This window comes from Lissotriton vulgaris, chromosome 5, assembly GCF_964263255.1.
Source record: "Lissotriton vulgaris chromosome 5, aLisVul1.2, whole genome shotgun sequence".
NCBI classification, from domain to species: domain Eukaryota; kingdom Metazoa; phylum Chordata; class Amphibia; order Caudata; family Salamandridae; genus Lissotriton; species Lissotriton vulgaris.
The window spans coordinates 1,103,713,849-1,103,729,769 of NC_141693.1; the positions used below are offsets into that span (position 1 = coordinate 1,103,713,849).

The 15,921-nt window shown below is 44.2% G+C and overlaps 1 protein-coding gene across 2 annotated transcripts in view; it reads left to right on the forward strand.

The window, feature by feature from the left end:
• PDCD4 (programmed cell death 4) overlaps window positions 1–15,921 on the forward strand; it is a 572,963-nt gene that overhangs the window by 463,458 nt on the left and 93,584 nt on the right. For both annotated transcript variants that reach the window (XM_086922777.1, XM_086922778.1), the window contains exon 11: window positions 3,600–3,739. In XM_086922777.1, the coding sequence (XP_086778903.1) occupies window positions 3,600–3,739 (140 nt within the window). The remainder of the gene's footprint in view (window positions 1–3,599; window positions 3,740–15,921) is intronic.

Sequence of the window (15,921 nt, forward strand, 5' to 3'; positions counted from 1 at the left end):
TAAGAGGCACAGAAAAAGTGCAATTTGGGTTTTAGGAATCGCAAATTACCACCAACTTCAAGTTGGTGGTAATTTGCGATTTCTCTGAAAAATGCCCTGTTTTCATTTTTTAAAGTGGCATGTGACGCACATGCATGCCCTGAGGGCATGTATGTGCGCCACATGTGCACACATGCATATTTCAGGGATGCAACAGGGTGCTCTTTTGTCACCCTGGCACCCTTGAAATTGCATTCTCAATTTGCGATTCTCTAATTGAGAATCGCAAATTGAAAATGTCTTCCCATTCATTTCTATGGGCCTCTAGGCCCATAGGAATGAATGGGGAGGTATTCCTTAATTGCGAATCGCAATTTGCAATTCTCAATTAAGGAATATGTAGGATTCGCAAAATTATTTGCAAATCCTACATACATAGCATTTTGCGATTCTCAAATAGCGATGCCCAAAAAATCGCTGTTTGAGAATCGCCAAACCAAACTTTCATACATGGCCCTAAGCCCATTGTCTCCACTGATGGAGTTCGGCAGGGGTGCATTTTAGCTCCTTTTCTTTTCTTGATTTATACTAACGGTTAGGAAGAGTTTTTATTTGGTTAGAAAATTGATTTCCCCCGCTTCAGAGGCAACCCAGTCCCGCTACTTTTGTGTGCGGATAATACGGTGCTTATGGCCCTGACGGCCAACAGCTTACAAAAGTCACTGGATGCCTTCCTTTACAGACTTTGTCGGCCCTTGACCTGAAGGTCAATTTTTAAAAATCTTATATAATGGCATGTAGCCCAAAAAAGACTAAACCCCTTAGTTTTACTGTAAGGGGCAATATTATTGAAAAGGTGGAAGCCTTTACATATTTGGAGAACATGTTCAATACGGAGATGAAGTGGGATCCCGTGGTCATAGCAAAAGCTCAGCAAACAAGTAGAGTTGTGGAGGGGCTGTTTAGGTTTACCTGCAAATTAGGCTATGAGCCAGTGCCTGAGCTTGTTACTTTATACAAAGCAAAATTTTTATCGGTTGCGTCGTACGGGGCTAGTCTCTGGGGCTACCAAAAAATGTGCCTGTTAAAAGTGGTGGAAAGTAAGTTCATAAAACGCTTATTGATGATTCCAAATAGCTCTGCCACTTCTTTCTCCCACCAAGAACTGGAGATGGATTATGTAGAAGACTGCATTGGCACCACCCCCCTGCTTTTGTAAACCAAAATATGGATGTCTGAAGAGTTACTGTTTTCCAGGGAGGTTATTGTAGATTGTATTAACTTGGATAAGTCTCTGAAGATCCCCTGGCTTCGTTTTGTGAGAGATATGTTATTTGAGATTGGTTTGGGCGAGTACTTTGACGCCTCGATGAGTATTCCTACAAACGCTAAGGTTATTATAAAAGAGGCGCACCACACCTGGGCAACCTTGCGTCATACTCAATTGGAGGCGTCGGGTCCTAGCTGCTTTTCTACGCCTAAACAACAATTTTACCTATCCTTCGCTACGAACATTCAGACATGTTTCTTTATACCAAGATTCCGCTTAGGCACTTTACGTTTTCTAGTGGCATTTCCCAGACAATCCGGGTGGATGGACAATCTCATTCCCTGTCCTTGTGATAATATGGCGACCCAGAGCACCCTGCACTTTATCCTTTTTTGTGCACTTTACAAGGAACCGAGGAGAAGATTTTTGGCACCCCTATTAAAGAATATTCGTCCATGTACATATGTTGAGGGGTTCAGATATCTGCAATCGCTGACTAATTCTGTTATTTGTAGCATGGTGTCAAACTTTATCAAAACTGCAATGGCTATTAGGAAATGATATGAACTATAGGAAATGGATGGAGAGAAGAAGTATTCTGTACTGTTTAATTTGAACCAATATGACATTTTATGATCAATTATGCATTTAGTTTTAATTATGATTTTATCTTATTAATAAGGATTTTTTAAACATTTTAAGATGTATTGTCTGCTTGTGAAACTTTTGTGGTCTTGGTGCTGAATAAAGTTATTTTGAACTGAATAACAAAAGCCTTTTCTCGTTGGACAATCCATTACCCCTTCAATGTTCTATGCTCCACGCAACCCACTGAAAGAGAAGGTGAGACTCCACTGACTGGATCCCAAAAGAGCCTTAAGCTTTTACATTGATGACAAAAAATAATATCGGGTGGGTGATGAGCTGTTTGTGGAAGTCTCTGGAGCAAAGAAATGTAGGACAGTGCTTAGAAGGACTTTGTCAAGGTGAATGTTCATCTGCATTAAGATCTACTACACATTGGCCAATAAGCAGCCTCCCAAAGGACTGATGGCTTATTCCAGTTGCCCTGACAATCAGGAAGGGCATTTGTCCTGTTCAGTCCTGCAAGACTGTTTGATCTGAGCTCACTCCACAGACCCTCGACCCTGGGAGGATCGTTTTTAGTATCTGTTCTAAAGGTGAGAAATCGGTGTTCGGAAGTATACATCAAAAAAACAAGTTACTTACCTGTGGTAGCACTCTTTCTGGTGCCTATGCTAGCTTAACAGCAGATTACTCACTTCCCTTCCACCTCCCCATTCTGTGGAGTAGTCTCTTTTTACCATCTATAGATTTTCCAAATTCAAGATCGCTCACTGGTTGCAAAAATAGTTTGAAGTCTACATCCAAGGTTGTTTAAAGAGTAAATCAAGAAACTGATGTCAGCACACAGCTGTGGTACCCATCTGTTGCTCTGGCACATCGCTTCCATGGTAGAAAGAGGTTGGTTGATACAGAGCTGTATAGCCGCAGTGCTGGAAAAACATGTATATCTAGTCTGGTGCCTTGAATATTCTAAAGGTGCAAAATCTGTGGTTAGAGTAGCCACCAGAAAAACCCTTACCAAAAGTAATAAACGTGTTCTTTTGCTGTGGTTTAGCGAATACCATTTCTTGAATTATATAGCTTCTCTTAAAAACATTGTGAATTTCAGTTTGTTTTTTGTTGCTGTATGAAGGCACATTTCCATGTGAAAGAAATAACACATTACATGCATCGTCCTTGGTTAACTGAGTCATAGTGTAGCTAGTATTCCTTGCCTGCACTACACAGCTACTACAGCATCAATGCATCAATCTACAAGGAGATTACTTGGCTAGCTAGTTTTAAGCATTAATATCTACTGGCCTCATTCCCAACAGAAGGCTGGGGAGGCAGCAGTAATCACTTGTGCTGCCTAGTGATTTCTATCTGCTTCAGAGCCTCCAGAAGAAGCATGCTAAGGACTTGATACACCTGCAAGGAAGAGTTGGAAATTTTGATGTTTCCTCTTTTGCTTATATGGTTGTGTAGCTGCTGCGCACCATCCATGATATACCCTTTGTTTCTAGATTTTTTTCACAGTGTTAAGTTTTGTGATTCTGTACGGAATTAAATGCTTGCCATCGTGCAGTACAATCTGTAATGTGCAGTGTAATCAGTAATGAGGATCTTAGCCTTATTGTGATTTTGTTGTAGTAATCTGTCACTCTTTTGTTCTTCCGCTAAGTTTCAACATAGTTAGCCAGTTTATTAACACATTCCAACTGTTGAGAGTCTGCAGGAAAAAAGTCTCAATCTTTTAACCGATTATGTTTGTAATTCCCAGGGTTATGACCGAATTTACAGTGAAATTCCAGACATTAATCTGGATGTGCCCCATGCCTATTCTGTTCTTGAACGATTTGTTGATGACTGTTTCCAGGCTGGGATTGTTAACAAACAAATTAGAGACTTCTGCCCTTCCAGGTATGTTTTGTTTTCAACTGCATCTTTATATATTTTATTACCTAATTAGTATGCTACAAAGTGCATGCTTCTTCACTGAAAAAAAGTATTTTCGAAGATGAATCCAGTGGACATAGGCTGCCCCCAGCCCCATTACTGGTCATTCAGGCTATCAATTTTCTCCTGTGCCAGGATGTTGAGGTTCCTTACTTTTGAAGGTGTAGGGCTAACATTGCCACTGGTGTACCCTTTTGTTTTTAATCTACAAATATTTGTGTAACAAGACAATGCCCCTTTTCAAGTACTGCACAAACAGTTGATGGACAGAATGCAGAACAATGTCATACATTCACCCCAGTACAGAGATCTGGGCCTAAATCCATCGTTTTTTTGCTCACCACACCACCCCAGTTCAGAGATGGCCATATGCAAATCAGCCTTGACCCTGTGCCTCATAGGAACAGTCCAGCCCGGACTGCTAAGCCGTGTCTTCCCTGGGCCGGAATCAATCATCCTAGGACCGGTTTCTGGCTATCAGCCGTCTTCAGCCAGGATAGCTTTTCCAGTGGTGTGGAGAGCATGGGACTCACGTCTGAGCATACCCATCCCACTCAGAGTGATAAATGCAAAAACAACAGTTGATGGACAGAATGCAGAACAATGTCATACATTCACCCCAGTACAGAGATCTGGGCCTAAATCCATCGTTTTTTTGCTCACCAGACCACCCCAATTCAGACATGGCCATATGCAAATCGGCCTTGACCCTGTGCCCCTTGGGAACAGTCCAGCCCAAACTGCCAAGCCATGCCTTCACTGCACTGGATTCAATCTTCCCATCACCACCCCTTTTGTACCGCTTTGTTCGCCATAAGCTGGCAGGGTATGCTCACTTTGCCACTGGATTCAAGCAAGCCTGGCTGAAGACGGCTGTAATGCCAGAAACCGGTCCTAGGAAGCTTGAATCCGGTCCAGGGAAGGCATGGCTTGGCAGTTCGGGCTGGACTGTTACCATGATGCACAGGGTCAGACTGATTTGCATATGGCCATGTCTGAAGTGGGGTGGCAGAGTGGGCTAAAGAACGGTGATGGATTAAACCCAGATCTGTTGACTTGGTGTGAGTGTTTGATTGGTTCCGATGCTCCGTCCATCACCACCCCTTTTGTACCTTTTCAAGTACTGACACAGGCCATAAACGAATATTAAAAAGGTTGATACAGCCTATTTTCAGATCTCGCCTGCAGACAGCTGTTAGTTCCAGTGCTCTCTTGAATAGATATGGCCATCAACAGTGGGAGAAAATAGAGAATTTGATGCTACAACTCGCAGACGAATAAAAGTTCCAAAGGGATTATCTAAGAGGGCAAGAAGATATGCAACATATGCCTCAAAACAGCCTGGACGCAGCTGATACTGCATGTTTGCAAATGTTCTCCGGTACCACACTAACACTTTGCTTGGGGTCTCAGGCTTCAAGCAAGAAGTACAAGCCCCCATAATGAACATGTCTTAATGTGGGGAGCTTGAACAACTCAACAGTGGATGATTCTCAACAAATGAAAAAAAGAGTACAACACAATCAATGAGGTTCTTCCAATTCAGGGAAGGCTTCAAGAGGAATAACTCCTACAAAGAAACTTACAGACAGGGGATATTTTCACCCTACTACGCTGTAGACAGACTACATTACCCCACTCGTGGTTCGAGTATCGGCAACAACTCTTAACATCCTGTGATTCCGGGCAAATCACTTAATCTCCCCATGCCTAACAAAAAAAGAATGAATGTGTCCATCTGTAACAAAATTGGTGCTCGGGTAAAGCGCTCTGATTCCCAATACCTTCAGGTTGAGTTCATGTTATATAAAACTCGATAACAAACAATGGTACAGGGCTCTCACACTTCATGGTCGTACCAAAGGCAGCCCTTTTAGGGATGGTCAAGAGGTAAAGGCTAGACCACCCTAGGATTGTCAGTTGACTGTACAAAGAAAGATCTCGGCCATCTAACACCAGTCAGGGGCTGTAGGAAAGTGACCCTTTTTGACATGGTCACCCCCACATTTTGCCTGGTATTTGATGCAATTTTGACTTAAGTACACTGGGTTGCTGTTAACCAGATCCTCAGTGCCAGTGCTCTTTCTCTAAAACAAGGTATCTGTTTAATGGTTTCCCAGTTAGCAAAAACCTTCAGCACCTCTGTAAGTCCCTAGTATTGTGCCTTTGATACCTAGGGCATGGGTACTAAAGAGGGTCCTTAAGGGCTGCATCATGTATTGTTCCACCCTAAGGGACCTACCACCAAACGCATGCAGACTGCCATTGTAGGCTGTGTGAAATAGTGCAGACAAATGTGAAAATACAACATGGCAGACATCCTGTGTGTCATGCCCACAGCCACTGCATGCAATATAAGGAAGTCAGTCCTACAGCAGGCCTTGTAGCCCTAAGGCAGGGTGCATTATATTACAAGTGAGGACATATTTGCATGAGCGGATATGCCCCTGTGCTGTCTTATTCAATTACTAGATAATACCAGTGAGCAGGGAAGCCATCTTATGTATATTTACTTGGCGCTAGTCATCACGAGTTCCCCAGCTACATGATGACTTTACTGACACCTGTGGTGTTTAGTGTCAAACACTTTGTCTTAATAACTACACACTGATGTTAGCAGTGGGTTAATTAGAGAATGCACTGAGGGGGCGCCTTAGAGGTGCCCCCTGAAAACATACGAGCCCATTAGTGTGCTGGCTGACTGGTATCTTCAAGCCTGCCACCACAGGCAAGTGTTGGACCCCCGGGAGGTGAGAGCCCGTGCTCTGTGGTCAGAAACTATGCCTGCTCTGGCAGGAGGTGCTTACAACTGCTCCATCAGGATGGCTAGTGAATCTCTAGACCAAGGCTAGAGGCTTAAAAGCCTCTGCTGCCTTTGATATGTGACACCTGCTTCCCCTAGACCTGGGAGATGTCCGCCCAGTATTTAGGTGTGCCCCTGACACCAGGAACACAGATTAGCCTAGCTAAAGAAGAAGGACCAAGAAGAACCAAAGAAGTGAACTGTGGACCAACTGTGGACTTTTTATGCCATACCCTGCCTGCGCCTGTCCTGACAAGTGAAACAACCTGTCTCCTCCTGTAACTGTGCATCCTCCAAAAGCCTAGGTCAGTGCTTCGCTAACCAGCCAGCATCTCTGTTGAAGTGGAGGAGCCACTTATCTGCAATCTGCAACGTCCGGTTCACCTTTCTGCTGACCATCGAGTCCATCAGCACAGCTGCCATCCCGGAGGAGGTTCCCATGCTCCAAAGTGTTAGTCCGTCTTGACACCAGGAACCACCTGCCCCAATACCCAGGGTATCGAACCGCTTGCAGCAGACAAGGCTTGTTTTAAGTTCAATCAGACTCCGACACTGCAAAAAACAGCCAACCTTCGGGGGACATCTGCATCGCAGAGGCCAGCACCAAGATTGGCCCAACTGTCCGGTTTTGTTCCCCTCTGCCGGTCTGACCAAGAGCCGTGAGTGCCTGTGACACAAGAGAATAGCCGACTAAAACCCTCTGCACCCGAGCTCCCCGACCCGGGTCCAGGAATGCCAGCTGTGACCCCTCCTGCTCCCAAGACCCTCCCAAACTGAGCCCCTTGTTAGGAGCTCCTAGAATTGTCCTCAAGTCCCCCTCTGCAGCCTGTTTCTAGGTGCCCCACTACCCCCTTTGTCAGCGGGTAGCGCTTAAGGCTACCAACCCGTGCAGCACCTCTTTACCCAGACACTCCAGGGCAGGTAAACCTGAACTGCTGGTGGATCTTGTGACCTTGACCCCCCTAGCACATTAACTCTTAAAGGGAACCCTGAACTACCATTACAGACACTTGAATGCAGTATATTTCTTTCTCCATAAGAAAGTATTACAGTGTAAAAATGCATTGGTGTTTAATTTTTGCTTAACTGTAAAAATTGATAACTCGAAAAGTACTTACCTGATTACGAAGTTCTTGGTGTTAAAAATACTATAAAAAGACATTTTATTTTGTGCTATATTTATCTCTAGTTTCTACTTGAGTGCATGTCTCATTTTTTGACTCTGCGTGTACAACCAATGCTTACCACTACCCTCTGATAAGCCTTAACTGCTCGTCCACACTATCACAAAGGAGAGCATTAAGGATTAATACTTTAAGCCAGTAAGGGTTGTCTGGATTTTCTACATTGTGTACCTCATTTTAGTACACAGCATAGAAACGCAGCTTCCTATATTCGTGGATCAGCGGTAGGGTACAAGACTTTGCATTTGCTGATACTATTTGGTCAATTGGCGCTTCTACGAAGAAACCCCACAATTGACTTTGGTTAAGAATATTTTTAGAAAAGTTCGGTTTGTTCCAACTTTTGCTAATCAACAGTTAGGGCCTTGTGCTAAGTCCCCCAGTCCATTGAATTCAAATATTAAAAAGGTATACTAGTAGTTATGCCTTGAAAGTGTGTTTCTAATTTTATATACTTTCTAAAACGGTCCCAACTACATTAAACATGTCAACCTTAGAAGATAGAGTCCAAGTACTCTACCTGACCCCTTACCTTCAAATTCTGTCTGAAGCAGCTAAAGGACCTCTGGAAGGCTTGCAGAATTGCAACTGGGTCTAGACCAACCAAAGCACAACTCCAGGAGTTGCTTACTGAGTTTGATAGAGCCCAGTCAATAGAAGAACACATGGACAACATTGATGATGACCATGTCAGTGAAGATGAGACTGCTAACAGTACTCATGAGGATGAATCCCCTTCCAGTACCCCAGAAGAAGAGGATAACAGTAGAGACCTCTTACCTTAAACTCTACCTGGAGTTAGGCCAGGCCACTTCAGGCCCCAAGAAAAACTAGAGGATCCAGAGCAGGAACTGGAGAGACTAACCAGAAAATTAGACCTGGAGGTCAAAATCCTGGCCATAGAAAACAAAGGGCTGAGATGGGTCTGGCATCCTTGAATGGTGGCAGCAACAAGTTAAATAGGGATAAGGAGTAAACATTTGATCTTAAAATCCCCTACGGGGATTGTTCCCAAATATGTTGAGGGTGATGATATCACAAAATGGTTTCATTCTTTGAGAGGCCTTGTAAAATGACAAAGCTCAACTAGAAGTATTGGGCCTCTCTATTCTGGGAGCTTTTCTCAGACATGTGCAGGGATATGTGGGAAAAGACCTCTCAGCCCATGAGGAAGTGAGCCCGAGGAACTTGGGCCTTATCAAGCAAAGCTCCTAAGCTCAGAGTGACCCTCTAGGGAAGACCTGTGCCAGGAACAGAAACCTTGTCCCACTCTTGAGAGCCTGAGACAACAAGCTCTTGCACATGAAAAGGAATATTTCAATGGCTCCCACAGGACCTATTGGGAGGAGGGGCTCCTGTATACTGAGGCCAGAGATCCCAAAGCTGGTGCCACTAGGAGAGTGGTAGTGCCTCAGCAATACAGAGAGTTCTTACTATCATCGACCCATGACATCCTCCTTGCTGGGCAACTTAGCCAGGCAAAGACTTGGAGTAGGCTAGTTGTCCACTTCTACTGGCCAAATATGTCCCCAAAGGTAAATGTGTATTGTTACTCCTCTGTTACTGTTAAGCCAGTGGAAAGACAGGTAACCACCCAAAATGCTCCCTTAATTCCACTTTCAGTGGTTGGGATTCCCTTTGAAAGGTTAGGTATTGACATAGTCGGTCCCCTTGACACTCCAACAGCATCAGGAAACAGATTTATACTGGTGGCAGTGGATCATGCTACCAGGTATCCTGAAGCAATTCCATTTCATTCATTTGATAACTTTATTTCGGTCAGTTGACCATAAAAGTGCAGATAAAATACATATATGAGAGCACGGAGCAGTAAAACAATAAATAGAAATCCAGTCAGATATTAGACTTAAAAGGTGATTAAACTAGGTAGTTATCAAACACGGAAATATAAAATTGATACTTAAACAGAGGTGTTATACAAAACTTTTCCTTCTACGTCACACACCAAATAGGAACCGTGACACAGCAAAAACAATTGGGGGGTGGGTATCATACCTTAAGACCGTACAAGCTTGGCTACCATGTCTAAAACCTAAGTTCCGGCACAATGGAATTAACCAGCATTTCCTTATTGCATGGTAGGCAGGGCAAAAAAACTGAAAGTGGTGTACATCTTCTTGCTTATGATTGCATGCAGGACAGACTGTATTTTCTAATGTAGCCCATTTACTGGTAAGTACCCTGAGTGGTAGACTGCCATGTCTGAACTGGATATAGAGTTTCCTCGCAAGAGGTGGGTAAATTACATCTAAGAATTCCTCCATTCTTGTTTCAATTTTTACTTGGAGGAACTCTACAGTCAGGCTTCCCGGAGTTGGTAATCTCTGTAGGGCTAGAAGATTCTGATGCCTCAGCTGACTCAGAAGTTCTGATTTAGTTATCCCTCGGCAGCTTACCTCAGGAGTCTCCCAAAGCTCGGATAAACCAATCCGAGTGCTTAGAGCCCTGATATGAAGTAGCCACGGGATATTCTTGCTTTTTAGAAGAGCCCAGACCTCTTGAAATTCCTCTCTATAGGAAGCCAGTTCTGGCACTGACCAGAGTCTCTTCCAATAGAGCATAGGTTGTGCTGCTGCTAGCTCCTCTAACGATTCCAGCCCCAAATCCAATCGCAGGGGGATGAGCGATGTACTTGCTGGTAGGCCCAGGAGGTTCCTCATAAAGGCGTGCTCCACCCTCAGGAGGTTAGATGTGCTTCGGTGACCCCATAGTTCGGCTCCATACATTGAGGCCGTTCTAGCCTGTAGTCTGTATATTTCAGTGACCGGGGCTGCATGTTTGAAATCCGAAATTCTGTGGACTTTGCTAATACCCCCCGCTACTTGGGATAACCTAAGAGCTGCTTTAGCGATTTGAAAACCACAGTCAAAGTTCTCCGTCAGGGTGATACCGAGGTAATCAAATGTCTTGACTCTTTCTAGGGGGATACCGTTCAGAAAAGGGTTAGGGCGGGTCTGCTTCAGGGGATTAAAAATCATAAACTTGGTCTTATCCAAGTTTATCTCCAATCCACGCGAAGCACAGAAAGCTGCAAAGCTATCCAGGGTACGCTGGATGCCCGTAGTTGTTTTAGACAACAACAAAGTGTTGTCTGCAAACATCAGAGCGGGCACCCGCCCGGTGGCCAGCCTCGGGCGTCATTGTCTTTTACACCAAGTAGGTGGTCTACTAGGCCATTGATGTAGAGACAAAATAAAGTTGGAGCCAAGACGCATGACTGTCAGTGCTCCTGCAGTTGCCAGAGCCCTCATCAGTATATTTACTAGAGTGGGCTTTCCTAAGGAGGTGGTGTCAGATAGAGATTGTAACGTCATATCTGGCTACCTAAATGCCATGTAGGCTGAGTGTGGGGTGATGTACAAGTTTACTACTCCATATGACCCCCAAATCAATTGTGTAGTTGAGTGATTCAGCAAGACCATGAAAGGTATGATTATGGGAATCCCTGAAAAACTCGGAGGCCTATGGGATGTCCTTTTGCCATGCCTGTTTTTTTGCTGGCAGAGAAGTGCCATAGAAAGAAGTGGGCATTAGTCCCTTTGAGCTTCTGTTTGGTCATCCTGTGAGGGGCCACTATGTTTAGAGAGGAAGGCTGGGAGAGACCTCTCAAAGAGCCCAAGCTAAATATTGTGGACTGTGTGCTTGGCCTTCGTTCAAGGATGACATGGATAAAGCAACCAAAAACCTTGAGGGAAGCCAAGAGCTCCAGAAGCACTAGTATGATCAAAAGGATTCACTGGTGGAGTTTCAGCCAGGGCAGCCGGTATGGGTGTTAGACCCTGTGGCTCCTAGGGCCCTCCAGGACAAATGAAGTGTGTAGTAACCTCTGTTGTATGTATCTGGTTACTTACTCCCTAGCTGCTTAGCCAGTGTAAATGTGATGCATGGAATGTTGGTGTGAGAGTCTTGAATGGAATGTTTGGGTGCCTGGATGCTTGAGTGTGTCAGTTGGAGTATGGGCTGAGCAGTAGGGAGACTGCTCCTGGTGGGGCTGTATCTCTATTACTTATCTACGTGTAACTGGTCTCAATAAATCCACTTGAAACTACATCCTGGCTACGGACTTCGTTACTACAAAGTGGTCCCTACCCTATGCTTGAGAGGAAAGGTGAGGTCACCTACTTGGATGACATAGGTACTTGCAGGAGCCCTCACAGCGTCGTCCATGACAGAACTGATGTGGCAATGCTGATGGTCACTGATGGGGATCAGGAAGAGGGTGAACCTTTCCCTGACTTCCTCTCCACCAGTCCTAAAGATGGGTCAGTTGAATGAGTTTTTTTCTCAGACACCCTCTCTGCCCAACAGAAAACTGACTCCTGACAAGTTCTGAGGCAATATAATGGGCTGTTTTCCCTAACCACTGTTCAGACATCATGGTGTACCCATGATATGGACACTGGAGACAGCACACCTGTTGAAAACAAAATATAGATAGACAGTCTCACCATCTTAAGGAAAGCATCAGAGCTAAAGTCAGCAAGATGCTGAAGTTGGGGGTGAATAAATCCTCTAAAAATCCACGAGCTAGCCCAGTGTTCTTTGTCTCCAAGCCTCATTCCAAGGGTGGTAAACCAGAGCTGAAGTTTTGTGTGGACTATACAGGTCTCAATGCTGTCACCAAGATGGATGCACACTGTATCCCAAGACCAGATGAGTTTTTATTTTTTATTTTTACATTTTACATATCAGTAAACAATGCAGCATTATTAGGAATACAGTCATAGCACAACGCGATTGAACAGCAGGTATACAATGACAATATACTATAATATATCATGAATATGAATAAAAAAAGGTGCGGAAGATGAGCGATCAGTTGAACACTTGAGTACAAATAGGAGCTTGACCCCGAACGTTGATATTAACCAGTAACAATACAAAGTTCTGTTTAAAGATTCCACGCATGCCCACCCCATACCGGGCAAATGCATTATTATCCAATACAAGGATCTGGCACATGCTGTCATTAGCAGGGCTACAGCAAACCAACAACATATTTTATGACTCATCTACTTGATTCTCACCTTATTCAACTGTCGCACTCCTACTTAACAGATACGCTTGATATGGTCCCCATATATTGCGGGTAATTACGGGGAGGCATAAGTGCATAGTAATTATTGGATTGTATATTACAATATGTCATATCTGTTTGCCAGTCTAGAAAAGTTAGTAGCAGGCCTTTCATCCATCAAATTGCGATCCTTCTTCCAGCCAGCAGAAGGCCCAGCGCCACTAGTCATCGAAAAGGCTTTAACACATCATAGTCATAACCTAACATTGGTGCACAAACCAGTATATCTTCCACGACATTGCTTATAGTGTTGAATGCTGCAAGCCAGAAGCTGAGCACTCCAGGGCAATACAACGCCAAAGGTGCAAATCATGAATTTTCAACTCCGCATCATGCACATCTTGAGTTACTTCTCAAACCATATTTAAGCATGTGGGCTGCAGTATAATACACTCGATTAAGATATTTGAAATGCACCAAACAGTGATGTCCAAAATACAGTGCGGATCAACCATCAGCAGTAGGCCCATTGCTTCGCAGTAATTTCTATGCCATGCTCATCCTGCCATTCCTTACAAGCCTTCTGAGGTAGTGGGCTCCTGCTCTACTGTTCATAAGCATATAATATCGAAATTGCCCGTTGTGGGTATTGCGATTGTATCAAATAGGTGAGAGGAGCCAGCTCAGTGGGCTCAGCTAACTCGTCATCCCACAGAGACCGCAGAGCGTGTCGCACCCTAAAATAGTGAAACTGCATTAGCAATGTCGGATTATCCGCTTGTAATTTGATCTGATCCCAGTCATGGAGCACCTTATAAGCAAAAATATTTCCCATTCAGTGTATTCTAAGGTCCTATAGTGCCCCCAACACATCTCCCTCCCACCCTAATGCAAACCAACTGCACCACTCTAAGGGTAACTGCAGAGAATAAAGTAAGGGTGCACGCTGTATATCCACCAATTTCCTCAGAAGGGATTTTGTGACACCCACAGGTTCGATGATTTGGAAACAGCGCTGCAGCTTATCAAGGAGGTGCAAAGGCAATGCCATTGGTGATGCCCTGTTCCTCTCCAGATACAAGTATGGCAAATCCATAGGGCTGTGCATCCAGAAATGAGCAAACATAGTCTGTGCTGCTCTGTAATACGCCTCACACTCATTTTGACCACCTGCTGAGTATGGAAGAGTAAGCATGACCCACTGTACACAAGGCTGTTTGCCAGCCCATGCTAGCCGCAAAATTAGGAGACATAAAGTTCTGAAGATAGCCCTTGGCAAAAATGTCAGAATATGTACAAATAAAAACTAAAAGCGCAGGAGCAGAAGCATCTTCATAATACCTATTCGACCAGTAAGTGAGAGTCGAAGACGCATCCAGTGATCGACTGACTCCAAAAGACGTGCCATAACTTTCTCATAGTTTTCACAAATCCCTACCTCTGGGTAAGTGTGGACTTCGATGCCTAAATATCGTATTGGTTCCATGGTCCACTGAAGTGGAAATTCTTTTGGGAAGGGTACCATGTCATTGGTAAGTGGAAAGTTGAGTGATTTATTCCAATTAATGTGTAGTCCGGTGTGGTCTACCTCTTGCAGAATAGGTGAAAGGATCCATTCAGGTTCACACTTAAATTAAAAGATTGTAATGAGGAAATTGAATGCCGCTGGTTGCATGATACCAACGCAATGCACATTCTAAGGGTTGCGCCACAAAAGCATATAAAAGTGGCGAAATGGAGCACCCCAGGCTTGTCCCCCCTGGTAATATTATTCGGGCGGATATCAAACCATTTACTATTACTCTCCCAGTTAGATTTTTGTAGAGTACCTGAACGAGCTTCAAAAGACATCCCCCTACCACCACTCATTGCAGCACTGCAAGCATATAATCACATTCAACTGAATCAAATGCTTTCTCTGCGCCTTAAAAAATTGCATCTGCACACACACAAGGGTCTATACGGGAAATTACTCCAAATAGGGTGCGAAGGATATAAATATTTGATCAGCCCAGAACAAACCTGGATTGTTCAGGCCCCCAATATTTGGGGGCCGGGGCACCAGTCTATTAGCCAGGACTTTGGCAAATAGTTTTGTACCCTTGTTAAGATTCGACAATGGTAGATATGATGAGCAATGCTCAGCTCACTTAACCAGTTTAAGCAAAGTAATGAATATTGCCTCCCACATAGCTGCATAGAACCATCATGTACCATTTCCTCAAAGAGTTAGACCAGAGTTGTCTTAGTAAGCCTTATAAAAAGCCACAGTGAGACCATCTGTGCCGAGCGCCTTGCCACCAGGCATGTGCCTAAATACTTCAATAATTTTGGTGGGACATAGAGGTGACATAAGCTCACTCCCTATGCATGTCAGGCAGCCACTTCATGGCAATATGTGAGATAATCGGCGGTAGCCTGCTCTTCATGTGGAAAACGTGATGTATATAATTCAGAATAATAAGTCTGAAATCTTCCAGCAACCTGAGCAGGCACATGTAAAGGCTCCCCCGCTCATCTAGCATGTAAAGCACTTTATAGTCCTTGCCGTTCTGTCTCACCAAAGCTGCCAAAGTAGCACTTGGTCATTCCCCTTCCACATGTACCCTGGCCGTGGCATATCTCTGAAGGTAAGTTACCTCGTTTTAAGCCAACTCATTGTACTCATCGAGCTTAGCCCTGATAAGCGTCAAACGTGCAGGGTAAGACTTCTCTTGATAGTCATGTTCAAGATCAGCTAATTTAGTGTTCGAGGCATATGAGCTGCAGATTGTACACCTTCGCATTAGGCCCCCACCTAGTGTTGGGCTTGGATGATTACAGGTTGTTGTTGTCTTGGAAGAAGTCTTTGTAGTCATGATATAGGTGACTCCTCCCTTGGACAACAGTGCACATGGGCATCGACTCCATCCTTAGATTGTTTTTTTCCGCCACTGGGTTTGGATGAAAGTTTCTCCGCTTCAGCCAGAAAAACATTTTTCAGCAACTTCAAAGCGCAGAACTTCCACAAACTTCAGCAAACTACCTTTGACATCGAAGATAAGGCTTTTCGATGACATGACTTCCATTCCGGTCATCGAAGTGGGCCGTTAGGCCTATCGACGCCGTGCGGCCTACATCA